At 40.8% G+C, this 18,336-nt stretch overlaps 1 protein-coding gene across 1 annotated transcript in view; it reads right to left on the reverse strand.

The window, feature by feature from the left end:
• Window positions 1-17,960, reverse strand: part of pdzd8 (PDZ domain containing 8) — a 42,480-nt gene extending 24,520 nt beyond the window's left edge. Inside the window, exons 1-2 of the mRNA XM_034608003.1 lie at window positions 16,802-17,960; window positions 2,183-2,308 (exon numbers count right to left, since the gene is read on the reverse strand). Of these exons, the coding sequence (XP_034463894.1) occupies window positions 2,183-2,308; window positions 16,802-17,688 (1,013 nt within the window). The 5' untranslated portion in view covers window positions 17,689-17,960. The remainder of the gene's footprint in view (window positions 1-2,182; window positions 2,309-16,801) is intronic.
• Window positions 17,961-18,336: the final 376 nt, after the last annotated feature.

Here is an 18,336-nt window from a genome sequence, read left to right on the forward strand (position 1 = left end):
GTCAGAAAACAATTTGTTCATCCTACCTGGTTTATCCGATTTAACTTTTATAGTCAATCCTTTTCATAAAATAAAACTGAATTTACTTTATAACTGTTCATCTGTATGGTTTATAGGGTTTATAGGGCTAACCCATATGCAGTTTTTTTTTTACATTACATGTCGGCTATTTCAAAAGGTGTGTTCCCCTGCAATCCCCACAATGTTCATATAAAGCATTGCAACATCAAATTATTGTTATGCTTTTACTTTGATGATCCTTTGAATGTTGTTGCCATGACAGGACTCAGTACCGGTGCTGTGTCTCTGAGTCAGTGCGATATGGAGAAAGAAATCAATTAATCTAAATAATCTAGTGGTGGGTTGAGGTTTTGATCCATAACGTGGTTTGATCCAATTGTCGATCACTACTCTAGTTTATCTGAAGACTTAGAAGAACACATGTTCAACTCAGTCCAGAGTACTGTTTGCCTCTTTATTCAATTTGTATTCAAATTAAATGTATCGTGGGTCCAAATCGCACCACATTTGACACTGCACTTCCCTGGGCCACTGGGAAAATGCATGTCAAGTGTGAAGCCGATTAGATGAACGGTTTGAGAGGCATATGTTCTACATAAAGATAGACAGATGTTTGTGGAATTAGTAGGTAGATACATTCTGCCACTACAGCAAAAAATTATCAAATTACTTCCCAAGTTGTTATCTTGAGTGTAGCAGTCTGAGCAGGAGGGAAACACTGCTTCATGTTCTTTAAACTGACAGTCAGTTGGTTCAGGAAACCAAAGAATTCCGTTTATAAAACCGTGTACTGAAGCATACAGTATATAGTGAAACACAGCGAGTAGAATGTCCAATGTTTTTATTGGAAGGAATGTTTAATTATACTAAATGTACTTGTGAATCTTAGCTGAAGAAAAACTCTGTTCTTTGTTTGAGCAGTAAAAACAAATATAAGCTGCTTTACAAAGATCCAATATATAAGCAAAAGTTAAATAGTCAGTTTGTATAGATGGAAGTGACAGGTCTTAGTGTCAAAGCTGATCACAATGAGCAGATGAAAATATGTACAAAGGGCCATTTTAAGAAAGCCCTACAGTGGCACTGGAAGGAAAGTTTAACTAAGCTTCCAAAAGGAACAAAGAAAACCAGCACCCCAACCCCACAACAAAGATACACAAGAGGATGTGGACAGAGATCAAACATCCGACACATTCTTTGACATACACACAATAAAAAGACAAAAGTCAACTAGTGTGTCTATGCGTATGCATGTCAAAAATGGAAGATGCTAGACTTTTTAGAACATTTTGACTTCAGAGTCTAAACAATTTGTGAATCACGTTTGTGAGAGCTACTTGATCTTGCAAATTGTGGCATTCATAATTTACTACACTGCAATGAAGCCAAGGTTCATCACCTACTGCAAAATGAGTTGCATAAATAAGGAATTCTCGGCGACCTGCTGGCGATTCCTTAAAAATTAGCTGAAGTTTTGAATTCTGTTCAAAACTTGCACATAAAATGGCATAATTTGGATCCCAAAAAAAACTGTACCTGTTGACTAGGACACAACTTAATGTCATTAGGTTTAGAAGGTTAGGAGTCATTCATGACATATAAACTGGATAAGTTCCCGAGAGGCAGCATTGCATGCATCGTGAAGCTCAGAGGCTTAACACAATTTCACTGGAAAACACCAGAGGGGTGATGCATAGCCTGCACACTGTATAAATCCCAATAAGTAATCTGCAATAATGCCATTTCATAATGACGACATCATTCATACCAAATGATGACAAATGATTTTTGAGTTAATCTATATAAAATGTAGATCATCACTTCACTTATCATATGGGATCATATTCCATCCCTTATCTTTATCGTTTATTCTTTGAGGGTTGCAGGGGGCTGGAGCCAATCAGCTGGGCGAGAGGCTGGCATCATCTAATAGGGAATCATTTTCTGATCAGTGTAAACTTTAGATTATCTCTCTCTTATTTGCAGAGAAGTCTTGGACACTTGTGTTTTTGGGACGGTATGTTTTTTGACTTGATCTTAGTCTGATCAGCTCCAAAAGTAAATAATCTGAAGATACAATCAGATGTCATAGTCACACACAAATACCTTGCTTGATAATAATCATCATAATACTTTGAATTCAATGTTTAAAGTGTTTCACCTGCTACATTCAATGAGGGTGACTTTGAGTCGGCCTTCCCCCAGCTTGCTCTCCTGCACCAACAGGTCCAGATCACAGGCCGAACCCAGCGAAGGCTGCACTTGGAACGGGAAGAAGGGCTTGTATCTGGAGAAAGGAAAACAAGAAACATCCAAACTCAGTGCCAAAGGTATGCAGCCAAACCTTAATAAACAGACTATTACATGACAGAAATACACATAGGTTCAGTGTGTCGAATTTAGACATCTAGTGGTGACGTGTCAAGCTGCAGCTGAATACCCCCTCACCTCACCCTCTCCTTCCAAACATGAAAGAGAACCTGCGGTAGTTGTCATAACAAATCAAAAGGTGTTTAGTTTGTCTGGTTTGGACGACTAACACACGGAGGCCTCCGTAGAGAGGAGCCACTTGTGACGTTAATATAAAGGATCTAAATATAAAGGATCCATTTTAGGGTAAAGAAAACAACAATAAGTACAATTTAGATGAAACACACTAGTGAAAACATCACTAGGATTATTTTATATTTAATTTCTGGCAGTAGATCCCTTTCACCTAAATCTTGCGGTGTACCTTTAAAGACAACTGTTGACAAAACAAGAGATAGTCCGATTAGAACCTGTCCACCAGCTTTAAAAGGAATGAACTGACACATGGTGTGAAGAATGTAACCAGAAGTAGTCAGAGCCACAGTCAGTGCCATGACTTCTCTTGGGTGCGGTGCTTGGAGAAGTGGCTCCTTGAGAACCGCAGCACTGAGTCTTCATAAAAACAATCATTGTAATGTTAAAGCACGAGAACACACACCCGTCCTTTTCTATTTTGGGCTCCTGGTGTGATTAGCCTGAGGCTCCAGCTGCTCTAAATAGTGGACTATGTTCAGACAAGTCTCACACTTTACTGATGAAACCGTCACTTACATACAGTTCCAAGTGACAGTCAGGATTTTGTGAACGGTCAATTTTCACAATAAAAGGTCCAGGAAAACTGTAGCTTGAACAGTGTTGAAGTTTTGTTTAGGGAGTATCCTTCATGTCCATAACCTGACAAACAATACTTATTCTAATAATGACTATGATAATCAAGCTCAGAAAGATTTTGATGACAACAAATTGTATATTATCAATATCCCTTCAGGAATAAAACGTGAAGAATTAATAACACAATGTCAATTAGTTCACTAATAAAAGCCAGAATTGTGGTTTATGAGCACTGGACTTTGCCTTTCTGAAAATAATCCATCAATTAATTTACTACTACTACTTAATTTTCTGATGTTCTCCATTACACTTGACATCTATTGGACTTCTGTCTGTCCTGGGAGAGGGATCCCTCACATGTGGCTCTCTCTGAGGTTTCTACGTTCTTTTTACCCTGTTCAAAGTATTTTTTGTAGTTTTTCCCTTACTCTTGTTGAGGGTTTAGGACAGAGGATGTCACACCTTGTTAAAGCCCTATGAGACAAACTGTGATTTGTGAATATGGGCTATACAAATAAAGTTTGATTGATTGATTTTACTCCTTAAAATAAGGAGCTGCTAAATGGTCACACAGTCTTAATACAATCCAAGTGAACTAGAAAAAAGCTAAACAGAATAAACCCTAAGGGATAAAACAATAATAAAAAATAACTTAAATGATGGCCATTAAAAAGTGACTTCTTAGCGAGGCATGCATGCTCAAGGTTAGTTTGTGTGTGACTCAGGTTATTGGAGTTGCAAGAGGAGGCAAGGTGGCAGAAGGAGACAGCTTCCTGGGCAGATGAGTCTAGGCCAAGTGTGTGTAAGTGGAGCCAGCACTGTGGGTTAATGGTTTTGGGCTCATTGAAAATTGATTATTTGGGGTTATGGTATCTTTTCACTGGAAGTTAAGGACGTGAAAGACATTTACACATTACAAAAGAGTAGGTACAAGTACAACTGAGTGTTCACAATAACAGTTGGTCCCTTGTAGGAAGTGGACTGGAGATTAGGACAGGCCTGTGAGTTTATGAATGTGTGAGCATTAGTAGCTCAGACTGCTGATGTGATTCATGCCTTCGTCCTACTAAAATCTGTCTCTTTCTTTCATTCTGCCCTCCGATCTTCTTGACAGCCGCTCACATGATCGACTCGAGGAATCGGAAGTAAGGAAGAGCAGTGTGGATGGTGAAGTTCTTTGGAGGAACGGTTGTCTCAAATTATAAAAAAAGAAACATTAAATGATATGCGGTTAGGGCTGGGGCGACGCATCCACCTAAATGACATCATCGATTACAGCAGCACGTCCCAAAGATGGCTGTGACTGCTCAAAGCAAGCTGCAGCTACAAAACCTCTGGAGTGTGTGTGTATTTTAGGCCTAAGCTCTGCAAATTGGAAATGGCTTATCACAGCAGTACAAGAACTATGCAAGGTCACTTGAAGCAAAGGCATTACAGGCCTCACAGTTGTGTTGAACTCCATCAGTTTCATCTGTGGCAGGGGAGTGTATGTGTCACAGCAATCCTTTTGAATTTGCATCTTATGATCTGATAAAGAGGGTCTATAATTATTATTAATATCATAGCACAGCCATGATATTAATGGAAATTAGATAATGATGATTGGCTGATTGAATACAATACTACACTATTAATGAAGTAACAAGCATGTGTTGAACTGGCACTGATCGAGTGCACTGGAAAGGAGGTCAATTCTTTGTTGGGTGCTAGAGTGAAGATACATAACAAGTCAGAGAACTTTAAAGTCCAGTCTGTTGGCCCCTTTTCCCAATTCATTAGTGAAGCTGCCAGGATACTACAAATGGCATTGAAACTGAAACTCCTATAATAAAACACCATTTGGCGGCAGCAGAGTGGGCAGGCAGGCCTCCAGTCAGATCACAGCGCCTTTGGCCCCTGACAACAGCTGGTAAACAGCATTTTGTTATTAGCTGCGATTCAGAGGCGCTGTTCAAACCTGATATTTACGTCCATAGCGATCCCTTGGACAGCTCTTAGTACGGTCCGGTCACTGAGATCACATTTGAGGTGGTCTGAGTCATGGGGTCACACTCTTTTAGCTGCATGAACACAAATGTCTCCTGGTTAACCTCGAAGGACCACCTGCTCAGCTGTCGTCCTCTTACATGCTTGAGTTTCATTCCTCCTTCTAACCAGAACTGAATCCAAATTATCCTGGATGGGAAAGCAGCTGTCTTGTGGCGATGACAGTGAGTTGCGAGTCAATCTCAGCTCATAATCATGCCGTTTGACACCGTTTTTATAGCATCAAATAACCACTTTAAACCTAACTTGCCAGAAAAATGTGCACTTAGACATATATCACTGTAATAAGAACTACTTATGATGTGTAAGTACTTAGAATTTTTAGTTTGGTCCACGTCCCATCCACTAACATGGATGAGGTGGGGTGTACAACCTATACTACAGCCATCCTCCAGGGGACATCAAGACACATTGGGTTCACTTTTGTAGAGCAGTCATGTCATCCATCATTATACACTTTGTGTATTGAACCAAAAGTAATTTGACACTCGTGTATTGACCAATCACATTTTGAGCAGGACTGGGTTGCCCGCAGGTAAACAGTCCATGTAAAGAGCAAAAGACGTAAAACACATTGACCGAAGCTTATCGGCTGTTGGCTTAATAATTTATTCCTATTCATACGCAGATAGCTGTTAATAAAGATTTGCCAAAATGTCGCCTAGACCTAAAATACCAACAAAATTATCACTGTTTGTGTTTTGTCTGGAGAAATGTTCAACTCGTTTAATAAGAGAAAGTATTCAGCGAGTCTTGGGCAACACCGGAAGCCCCAAAATATTGGCCGTTGCCCCCAAAGACTAATTCGTCATTAGATGATAGCTAATTGGTCTGAGCCCGACTGTGGATCATGCAGAGAACACTGACAATGTCTCCTATTTCTTGAATTCACCCCTCGACTAGATAATGCGGAGGATTTGTTGCTGTTGTGAACGCTTCTGAGCAGAGAACCTCCACTGTGATGTGTACGTGTGAAAGACAGACTCTGGGTAAACTCCGGACCCAGTTCTCCGGATTTTACCCGGAGGTCATGTCGGAAAACGGCTATGATAACCCTGATGTCTGAATCTGTTAACAGGTTCCTGCAGTTCCCAGGTGAAAACACTCAGCGATGAAGTTGAATGATTATTTCACTCATGATATATCATGTATCATGTAAACACCACACAGGCATTTTAACAAGGTTGAACATTGATTTTCATTGGAGGTGGTCTCTAAATATCTGCGAACTAAGAAAACCCTGCAGAGCTAAGGGTGATACTTCTCTGTGGGTTCACCATGACAAGCAATTCACTTCATACTACACATTGTTAATCCATCCACTGTTTATCTACAAATATCCATCAGCTTTATCCTTAATCTACCTGTGGTGTTATGTTCCTAAGAGCAGTTTAACATAAGAAGGGTCACATCATCGGCCTCTTCAGTTTAAGCCTTTAAAGCTGACATGACTGATGTCACACTTTATGAGCTGTAGCTAATAAATAAATTGATGTGGTAAACTATCCAAACTACAAAATGGATCTTGGTAACATTAAACTCTCTCAGCTCGCGTGGTGTCTGTTACGTGCACTCATTATAAGACACCAATATTGAACAGTATTGTTAGCAGCTTGCTAGGTAGCCCAGTTCACAACTGATTTACCCACTGCATGGATCCAAAGAAGGGTTATTAGCTGGCTAACAGCAGTCAGCATCTCCCACTGGAACGTTCAGCTATGCACATCACATCAATATTTCAGACTAATCACTTTAATGTCTATCAGTCTCTAAAACTATATGATTGGCTCAGCAGCTAAAGTATCATCAATAATCATCATCCCATAATAAATCAGAGTTTGTGAGATAGCATAAAATATACCACATGTGAATTCGGTAGTTTATCTTTACCAACAGAGGTATGTATACTTCTTGTATTCTTTTTGAGACAGTGAGACATACTAAGAGCACCACTGGTGTATCGTCTTGTTTAAATGCATTGGGGTGTGATGTGTCATGAAGGACAATGTGTCCTCTGTTGGTCCAAAAGTAACCTGCTATCATTTTGTCCTGATCTATCAATTTTCCAAAAATCACATATTGTACCCTTTTATTCATTGGCTCAATATTCCAGTCACCATTAGACTTTACACATCAACATGCATCGTCTTACACATTATCCGTTAATCTTTTACCATAAGCCCCAATCCAATAATCAGTAATCAATATTACTGGGGTACATTTTCGTAAAAAGACAGACACTGCTGCACCATTTATTTGCTGTGACATTGTGAAAATAGTAATTTATTCCTCTTGCAAAACTGCATTTCCTAAAGCTTTTTATTTATTTTGTTTACCTAATTATTGATGAATTATTTCTATTTCTGAAGTACTTTTTCATAGTTGTATGTAGCTTTTGTAACTGATTAACATTTGATTTAAAATATTTTTTGTAATTATTTTTATAGTCCATTATCATAACAATCGCTTACTTTGAAATGTAGTCCATTTATTTATAGATTAATAAATTAATTTGCAAACAAAATGTCTAATGCCCATTTCTTTGGACAATTGCAACATGACTATTTCAGTGACACTTCCTCTGTAGGCGTGCGCAGTTGTTTTGCTTTACAGACCCTCAGCCAACAAGACAACAGCTAAACTGCAGTGACGGTGCAATCAATGCTTATGTCTCCTCCTGTCCACAAACTGAGAGGAGGCTGAGCTAAAAAGGAACTGGGCTCCCTCTCTTAAAATGGCCCACTCCTTGCAGTAGTGCTATCATCTATCCCGTCGGACAGGAAATGACAGGAGGAAAGAGGTCAAAGAGGAACAACAGAAATCTACAGCACAACTACACAACAAACAACCACGGAAGCTGGACACCAATTATGTATGTGTGATTGTTCCTGTCAAGCCCAGTTGTAGTTTTACACCTCCTCTCATCACACAACAATTTAAAACACATGTTTTTTGCCATGCCAACTATTTGTGTGTGTGTGTGTGTATGAATATTTTCAAGTCTGCTGCTCACATAATTTCCAGAACATCCGTAACATTGACCCTCTCTCCATTTACAAATCTGTCTCAAAACCCATTTTTTTGGCATTATCAGGTTGACTGTTTTCCATTTGGCCAACCTACATAATGTTTTATTCACTGTTCATTTTTTGGTTGCATTGTTTTTTGTTCTGTTTTGATCTCTGCCTTGTAAGGTGACCTTGAGTGCTGTGAAAGGCGCCTATAAATAAAATGTATTATTATAATTATTAACTATTACACATTTCAGTATTTAATCTTCACCAGTCGGCATGAAGCTTACAAAGAAACAAAAATGAAAAGAACATTTAAGTACTTGACATACACTTTCAATTGTCTTTTAGATTCCAATGCTTTGACTGACCACTGAACATAAAAAAGATGAGTGATCAGGAGCTCAGGGCCAATTCAAACACATTATCCTTCCACTCTACAGTCCCTCTATTTAAATAGGCATGCAGACATTGACTTTAGCCACATGTTGACATTTGGCCTGAAGAGGAGCTTAACATATATACACAAACGCTCATCAACTCTTTTTCAAATATCCTGATGGATCATGGTGATGGATTGTGGATTATGGTGGCATCTGATTGTGGTGGCAGCTGATCGTGGACTATTATTTTCAAAAAGACTGCTTGATAAACAATATGTCTACTCACATACTCTACCATTACTGACAATATCTCATCGATTCATTTACTTTCCATTACGTTACAAATTGTTTCTTCTATTTAATGTTGTAAATACTCTTATTTTTCTGATGTTCTCAGTTACATGAGGCATCTATTGCACCTCTGTCCGTCCTGGGAGAGGGATCCCTCACATGTGGCTCTCTCTGAGGTTTCTACCTTCTTTTCCCTGTTAAAAGGGTTTTTAGTAGTTTTTCCTTACTCTTGTTGAGGGTTAAGAACAGAGGATGTTACACCTTGTTAAAGCCCTATGAGACAAATTGTGATTTTTGAATATGGGCTATACAAATAAAATTTGTTGTTTGATTGAAATATATTTATCAAGACATTAATAAATAATTCCCCTCAAAAAGAAAAACAATGAGGCAGTGAGGGTGTCAACAGTTACTGTATGTATATCCTATCTACATTAGGGTAACCTGGCAATAATCAACACTTTCAATACATGACAAGTTGAATATGAAAATGCTTTACTAGTTTAAATCAGTACTAAGTTAACAAAGCTACTGCGGTTATTATATTCTTCTGTGAATGAGAATCTTTTCATTTAGCATTCAGAAGTCCAGTGCTGTATTAGATCCACATTCCTGATATTAAGATAGATAAAATGTGAGGTAAAAATGACTTCTTTGCAGAGGGCAGTGAAACAAAACTTTACTTTAATACCTGGAGGCCAATCTAACAAAATATTATCAATCACTTCTCTAATCTGTAGACTTGGTTTCTAATTTAGACGGCATCTTGTCTCTCTTTCACTCATTAAGGGGTTCTGTGATCTGACTATGGGTTTGCACAAAGTACTGAAGGACCTTCAAAACTTTCAGAAGCTCGGATTATGATGAAGAATGTTGACCTCATAAATTTCTTAAGCTACTTACACATGCGGGTTGATCTAAATTGATGTCTGTATCACTAGTCTTTGCAGTTAAAATAACTCTAAGACTATTCTTTCAAAGAACGACAGCCAACTCGTTCCAACATATCAGCTATTAAACCTACATGTTAACTGATCCATCTCCGTGGCTGCTCCATCCTCTGAAGATGATGTGATATGATGCAAATCTCTAGAACCGGGCAGTACATTGACCAGGTGTTGTCCACAAAACAAAAACAGTGACCTTTATTTTAGATTTGGCTTTGAACACAGTATTCCCCCATAGCTGAGAGTCTACATGGGTGCTGTAATGCCTGGATTACCTCCAGTGGGCCGTGGTCCCAGCCCCTCCCCTTTCACAGAACTACCATCTGTGCCAAATCCCACAGTCCAGCTTGTATTCTCTCAGGCGGCTCTTCATTACATCATCTCATCACATTCGCTCGCTCTGCATGATCGTGGGTGATACACATTCACACGCATGTTCAGAGTTCTTCTGTTTGCTGCAGTGCTCCCCCACACGACTATAGGCCCTGAGTCTGTGGCAGTACTGTCCTCTTAAATTGTCTGACCAGCAGCTCACCACCCAAAGCCATTCATTAGTGAAGTTAGTTTTTTAGATGAAATTAATATAATTTGAGAAATTACAGTTTCTCAATTGTGACAATATAATGCTTTTTTCTTATTTAAATCAGTTTCAACTGAATATCTATAAGTAACTGGGTGATGAACAGACAAAATAATGCAGAATAATCCATAATGAAAATGATCACTAGTTGGAGGCCCAATTTGGTTTCCAATCGTAATAATAAAAGAATAAAATCCTCACAATTAAGAAGCTAAAATCAGCTTAACATTCAAAGTCAAATCTCTTAGCTAAAAATGCTAAAACAATGCAAAGTATAGAGTAGTTTTCTCTATTTTGTCATCAATAACAATACAATTCTGTAGTATCAATATGAATCTGAGATTTACAAAAAATTGGCAGATCCCAGTATATAAATAATTCAAAATAAATATAATACTGTAGAGTTGGCAATTCATATCTGCACAGTCATATTTGACTCCTACATGCCATGATAGAATCACCACCCTGTGAATGTTGCCAAGGCTCTGTTCAGACCTGGTATTAACATCCGTCCTGAGTGAGCCGATCACAAGTGGACTGCTCAGTGGGAACAAACCCAAAACGCATTGAGTTCCCATCACTCAGACCACATTTAGTGGTGGTCTGTGACGGATGAGGCCACCTTCTTTTGCCTGTGAGGACACAAATATGTGCAGGACGGACCACCTACTCAGCTGACTCCCTCTGACCTGCTACAATGTCATTATGAACCAAAAAAACATTGAATGTGTGGCCACCACCACCACAATACCAGTGCATTGACACTCAGCATCTTGCACAGCTCTCTCTCTCTCTCGCTCTCTCTCTGAAACACACACACACTGACAATGGACCCCTTTGTCATATAGTCAGACTGACTAAAAACAACATAATTTGGTCTTTGTGAACAGAAATGATTTACATGTGAATTTGCATTTAGAGCAGGGAAGTTAGATCCGATCCCAGTGGTCACTGGAGACACATTCAGGACACACACTCCGAGATGACCACATGTGATCAGATCATCCAAGTTGCATGTTAGAACCAGGTCTGAACAGGACCGACAAGTCTTGAAGTTTTGGACAAAGACAGGGGTGAAACACTGTGCATGAGAGCAGGCAGGAAATACTGCACTGTGATAACTGACAGGAAATGACATAATCAGCCAGTGTTCCCCCTAACAACTGACAGTACTGGCTCAATTCTGGTTCAGAAACCACTGTTGACTCAATTCGGAATAGCACGTCGGTCTTGTTGGCATGCTGCTGTGAGAAAACCACTACTGTTCTCCAGAGGACAGCTGAGACATGAGTGAGGACTGTCTTTAAAAGACATGCTCTTATGGAAGATGCCTCACGTTCCTGTTACTCTGGCCAATGGAATTTCAGCTGTGTCTGTCACCACTATATTTCGACTACCCGACTGCTACTTAGTTCCATCTGTACCTTCTTTTATTTAAGTAAGACATAGTGAAATATAAACCTAATAATACAAGTTTCTCTATTTATTTTTTTTAGATTTGCCCTCTCTCTCTCATGCGCACTTTCTACTTCCTTTTTTTTCTCTTTCCATTTCTCGCACTTCTTCAAACTAAATTCCCTTTCCCACACTCAGCTTGCTACAGAGCTGATTTGTCCCATTTGGACATTTTCATATTTTTTTGTGCTGTAACTCTGAATCATAGTGGATGTATTTTATTCTCTAACCAAAACATTAAGTAAAAAAAGAGACAGATGCCTATAAAGTCAGTTACGGGAAGTAAACAGGCAACGTTTTTTTAGGTCTTGACCTTGCTATGTAAAGTGCCTTGAGATAATGTATGTTGTGATTTGGCATTATAAAAATAAAACTGAATGGAATTTACTGTCAGCTGTGTGTTAGCTATGCCTGAAAGAGGAGGGTGCAGTGACACAGTGGTTATCAAAGCAAAGATACAAAAACATTTCCAAGGTACTGAATTATAGTACAGTATGGCTAATCATGAAAATATAGAAAGAATACAGTACAGCTGTAAAACTGCAACAGCAGCCTTCCTGGCTGAACCACGTTGTGTGTTAAGCCATTTTCAGACATGACCTCCGGGTAAAATCCGGAGAATTGGCTACGGAGTTTACCCAGAGTTTGACTTTTACACACGCCCAACGCAACGTGAGGTTTTCTGCAAAGACGCGTCACATCAGCAACAAATCCTCCACATTATTCAGGCGACAGATGGAGCAGCCGGATGCAGCAGACAGAGACAGGAAGTGACGTATTAACTCTGCTGAGGAGATCAAGTGATATTGTTTCCAGCCCCCCCCCCCCCGACACCGTTGTCAGCTCTTATCACCACAAACTCTCTTGACATCGTCAGTGTCTTTTACGTGTATGACGTTACTTTTCCAACATGAGATTTGTTTTTGTTTAGAAGCATTAGAAGCGTCATCACCCCCCCCACTCGCTCGCGGTGAATCCCCTCACACATCGACTTCTCCTGGATTTCTACCGAGATTATACTAGGAGGCCAGGCGGATAAAGTCCGTAGAAACTGCAGAGCGTCTCACTCTGACATTTGCTTTCACACAGGCACCTCTTCTAGAAAAAATACGGAGGAACTGTGGAGTCCAGTGCATGTCTGAAAGCAGCTTTAGTGTGTGTCTAAAGTGTTTAGTGTGAGCAACTGTTGCCTGGGTGCTTCACCAGTCGCAGCTTTATGGCAGAAACCACTGTTGAAAAAAACTCTAGCATGACATTTGGACTATTGCTGGAAGGCATATGGGAAACTCTGAATTAAAGTGGAAGGAGGCTCTGCTGAGAGCTTTTAAGTCCTTGCACTCAATGCTGTTTGGCAGAAGTCGACCAGCATGTACCAGCACAAAATACACTATTATAGAGCTGAAACAATTCATAAAAGGGGGACTGACAGTGAACAGAATCTACATCAAAGACGTATATGTGGACGGTGAAGTGAGATCTCAGAGTTAGGCTGTTACTTTTTAGATACACAGTGAGCTGAACGCTACTTGCACGTAGAAGCCCCTTTTGGTTCATACACACTGGTTTGGAAGTTTAATAGGCAACTGTGAAAGCACTCTCTTTGAAGGGATGGAGGGCTGGAAGGTTACTCAGCTACTTAAGTGAAATTCAGCAACCGTAGGAGCTTGTTTTTAGGATCACATGATCACACACACACTCTCATGCGCACACTGAAAGACAGGTACACAGAGAGGGCCAGTGATTTGTCCAGGGCACCTGCCGTCCTGCCGAGGACGGTAAGCCTTTGGGGAATTTCTGACAGTTTATGAGTTCACAGTTTCAGTGATAGTCCAGATGGGCAGTCTGACTTTGACCGACGGGCCCATTGAAAATATGTTTGTGAGAGAGGAGAGAGACACAGACAGAGTGACAGAGTGAAAGTGAGCTACAGCGGGGATCGGAAGGTCATACTGAATCCATGTGCTGCAAATAGATCCACAATGAAGCAATTTATGTTTTTATGAGAAGTGTAAAAAATATTTGGGTTCATTATGAAACTGTGGTGGGACAAATTAAAAGACAACTGAGCTAGAATCTGAAGTCTTCTGACTCATGAAGCAGATGTTACATTAGACGAGTTGGGAAGAATGTAGTTTCCCAAACAGCAGGTTACAAGGTTGGCCATACTAGTGTGTGCAGTCAATGTGCCAAACTGAGGATGTAGTTGTTATTCATGTTGTCGCACCGCTTGAACTACTTTCAATGACAAGTAGCTTCAGTTTTTAAAAACTCATAAAATACGCTAATGATCATATTCATGACATTGTTTAATCACATTTACATTCCGCCAGTTGGTTTCAGCCCTTCATCTGTCTGATTCTCTCCTGCTCATATATTTGAATACAGATGTGTCCGATATAAAGTTGCTCTCATTCACGTTTGTGTGTGACAGAGTATGAAACTGTGACAGAAGCATGTTACACAGGAATCACTCACAAGTCATTTCCAAACTGCTGATCGGCTAAAACCACAACATCATCTGACAAAATCTCCACATGCCTAAGTTCAAGACAATGGCTGTGCTGTGATTTCAGATATATTCATTCCTCAGAGAGAAAGTTCATTCACATCTGTGTCAGCTGCCATGCGGTCAATTGAATGACACACACAGGGTGCTTGCGCAAATAAAAGACAAAGCTCACAGGGCTGTACTGGTGACTCTCTTCTACAGAAAGTAACTACGGTTTGTCCAAAAGACACTGGACTGTTTACAGTTTTTTTTTTTTTAAATAATTAAAGGGTTCTAAAAACTGAGTACGTGGCATTCACTTATAAAGGGCTGGCCTTACTGTTTCAGTCCAGCCAAAAACCTAGCTGATTGTATGTTGTGTAAAGACGAGCTTCCGTATCTCATATTTGTAAAGATAGGGACGCTACAGAAAAAAGGTAACATGACCATCTGACACAACTAATGGAACTATAATCAGTTTTTCTTTTTAAATGACAAACAGATTTTAACTTAAGGGCCTTGCTGGCTTCTTTCCAGAGCTTTCAACTGCATCTCGCAGTCTTCAAGTGTTTTCTTAGTTGTCATGGAGACAACAATGAAGCAAAAAGACTATCTCCATGACAACTGAGAAAACTACATCTACCAATGACTGCATGTGGGATGTGGTGGAAAGTCATATAAAAATGAAAATATATATAAAAATAGGCAATAAATGGAACAAACTTGTGAACAACAATGAACACTCAGTTATATATTTTAGAGACAACGTAGACAAGATGTCCTTAAAAGGCTCTGGGAATATTGGACATCAATTTCCATAACAACAGTGCAAACTCATGTGCTGTGGAAGATTGTTGTGCTCCCAGAGAGCCACTGAGTGGGCATTATAGTGAAAGTGTTTTTTTCAAGACACATCACGTTAGATCACGAACTGATTCCATTACCCAGGTCATTATCCTTACAGAAGAGTAGCTAATTCAAGTGAATCCACTGATAATCAACTAATTATGAATTAAAAAGTGTGAGGGACATGCAGAGGAAACATTTCAAAGGATAAATTAAATACTTGCATGTACCGTCACTGAAACTAAATTTCGGATTTTTGTTGATCTGATATTGATAAGAACCAACTGCTCTACAACTGAGCTCAAATGGAAATGAAGGAGCGATAAAAGAACACGAAATAATGTGTTAATTGTTAATTCAACTCTTGTTACTTGCCAGATATATATCAAAAAAACAATATCATAGTATTTTAACATCTAAATATCTGTCTTTTCTCTTCCTGTAAAACAGTTTTTACTCTAAAGTTGCTCATCCTGCACCTAAGCACGTTTACTGCTGATTCTTTATTGGAATTTCAGCTCCCTCCCTGCAACTTAAAAACTCTGCTAGTTAGCGACGTTCGTACAGGGAACTACGCTGACCAGTTCATCTTCGTAGGCGAAGTCCTCAACAGAGAGCAGGTTTTCGCCATTACTTTGTTGTTGTTAATGTTGGGCTGCTAGGTTCAGTAGTTTGCCGCATATCAAACGCTACTGGCTACTGTAAATGCCAATCAATAACCATTACAATTCCCTCCATAGCTTTGTGTTGAGGAAGCCACCCTAACATCCTGTTCTTGAACTCCTGGAAGGGATGGAAAATAATTTAGGAGGCAGAGCAGCATCTCTAGTGATAGCTTGCTTGGCCATTTTTTTAATATTCAACTTTGGCAGTAGTTCAGATTCTTGAGGCGATCATTGGTCATATAATTTGAGCTGCTCTCTCTGGATTAACTACCAGTGAGACAAAAGTGAATGATGATAAAACATTTCAAGCACTTGTAGGCTATTGTAGTAATGAACATTTCTAGATTTTTGTTTTGGAAGAATGTTTTCCAAATGATGACCTCCAGCTCGTTCCCCTCATTCTGTAAATTTGGACACATGCTATAATAATAACGTTGTTGTTTTTGTTGTTGATAGAGCTAGTGGTATGTTTTTTATAGAAGAGTACTTCACAATCATCCGCCCGGATGGATGGATAGTAGTCTGTTCTGTTAATACACTCAGTTTGCTGTATGACACATAATCAGTACTGTAAAAATTGAGCATGTATTATTTGTAAACCCTGCCGCTCTCCCAATACCAGCTGGGATTGGCTCTAGCTCCCCCTGCAACCCTCAGAGGATAAACAGAGTAGATCTTAAATGCATGAATGGACGGATGAAGTGTATTCTGTTAATTCGCTCAGTTTTGCTGTATGACACAACATCAGCAGTGGAATGTTGTGCATTAGACGTTGGTGTAGATCATGTGTTATATGTGGTTCGATGTTCTTGTGTAGTGTAATTTTCAACATGCATGTTGTAGCTTGGTTAGTGTTGTGGACTTTCCTTCAGCTGCTGCTCGCTGTGGCTTGGCGTGGGGAGCAGTGTTCGGCTTTCAGGGACCCACCTGATTTTGTAGTTGGGCAGCGTGTGTTTCTTTTTGATCACCCTCTTCAGCTGGTTGACGATGATGGAGGTGAGCTGGGGCAGCGGTCTCCCCTCGAACTGAGACTTCACCTCGAAGTCCACGAGCGGGTCCTCCAGGAAGGAGAAGGACCAGTGGGAGAAGGGCATGCGCGTGAACTGCAGCCTCAGCCTGCCCACCACGCGCCGCATCTTGACGAACAGGTAGGCAGACTTCCCAAACACCAGCTCCACGTCGATGGCGAGGTGGAAGCCGCCATTGTACTCGATGTCCACCTCGAAGTTGAGCTCCTCCGGCATGCCGTCCTCGTTCAGGTGCACCGGCTTCATGAGTGTGGCGGTTTTGAAGACGGGCAGAGAATTGCCCAGGGAGATGTCTCTGAGGCTGAGCCCCTCCAGGAGGCGACCCGCCGTCTTGGTCTGCAGCAGCTCCTCAAACTCCACCTTGATCTTCTTGGTGAGCCAGTGTCGGATCACCGGGGTGTCGCGCAGCTCCCTGAACAGGAACATGAATATCGCGTTGAGGAAATTGCACGTCTCGGGTTTGTTGGCGTCCCCGGGCTCGCTGTGTGTCGGCGGCTGTTTGGGGCTGCCGCCGGTGACAGCCGCTTCCTGCTGCCGCGCCGAGGCGGCCTCCTGCTGCCTGTGTGCGGCGGCGGCGCCAGCAGCTGCCGTGTTGTCCTGCTGCTGCTGCCCTGCCTCGGCATGCTGGGTATTAAAGTAATCCTTCAGTGCGTTTTCAGGCACCACTTTCACATACTGCACCGTCCTGCCTGCGGGCTCCGGGCTCCTCCGGTAGATCAGCAAGAACTGAACTATCAACGTGGCGACCGCTCCGGAGAACACGGAAATGAGGATCAGGTAAATCATCTCGAGCAGCTGCCCCGACGCCGTGTCGGAGTCACGGTGTGTTCATGTCCTGAGGTTTAGTCGCATGAACAAAGCAAGTTCCACCTGGTCACACTCAAAGCTGCCATATCATCTGCTTCTTCCCTGAGCCTCACTCTCCGCACCTGATTGGACGAGCCGCTTACGTCCGTGCGGCGTGCGCGCAATGACGCAGCCTCAGTGTGTTTCTTTCGATGCGTTCAAGTTATGGCGGATTTGCCGCTTTGCCCCAATGTGAAACTGCTGTTGACCACTGAACAGCGTCTGACGACCAGTGTGGGCATCGGCAACAGATTCGCTTTAATGTGCCCAATCAAAACCGGATGTCACCTCAGGTAAAAGACTTCATGTGTGTCGGACCTTCGGTTTTTCTTTGATTAGAGACCTGAGCACATGAACCTGGCAGCAGGTTTACACCATACTGTAAACACCAGCTCCTTTATCAATAACCTGCAGTTTTACTTATGTCTTTCATCATATAAGTTATTTTCACGTTATAATGACTGTTTTCCCATTTTAATTCGAAACTCTTTGTCTTTTATCCAGCAACATATCATTATATCTTGTTATATAAGAGGTCAGCGTTATGCAATACCAATGAACAAGTTGTCAACAACTCAAAAACGTCTC

This window comes from Hippoglossus hippoglossus, chromosome 15 (genome assembly GCF_009819705.1).
Source record: "Hippoglossus hippoglossus isolate fHipHip1 chromosome 15, fHipHip1.pri, whole genome shotgun sequence".
Taxonomy (NCBI): domain Eukaryota; kingdom Metazoa; phylum Chordata; class Actinopteri; order Pleuronectiformes; family Pleuronectidae; genus Hippoglossus; species Hippoglossus hippoglossus.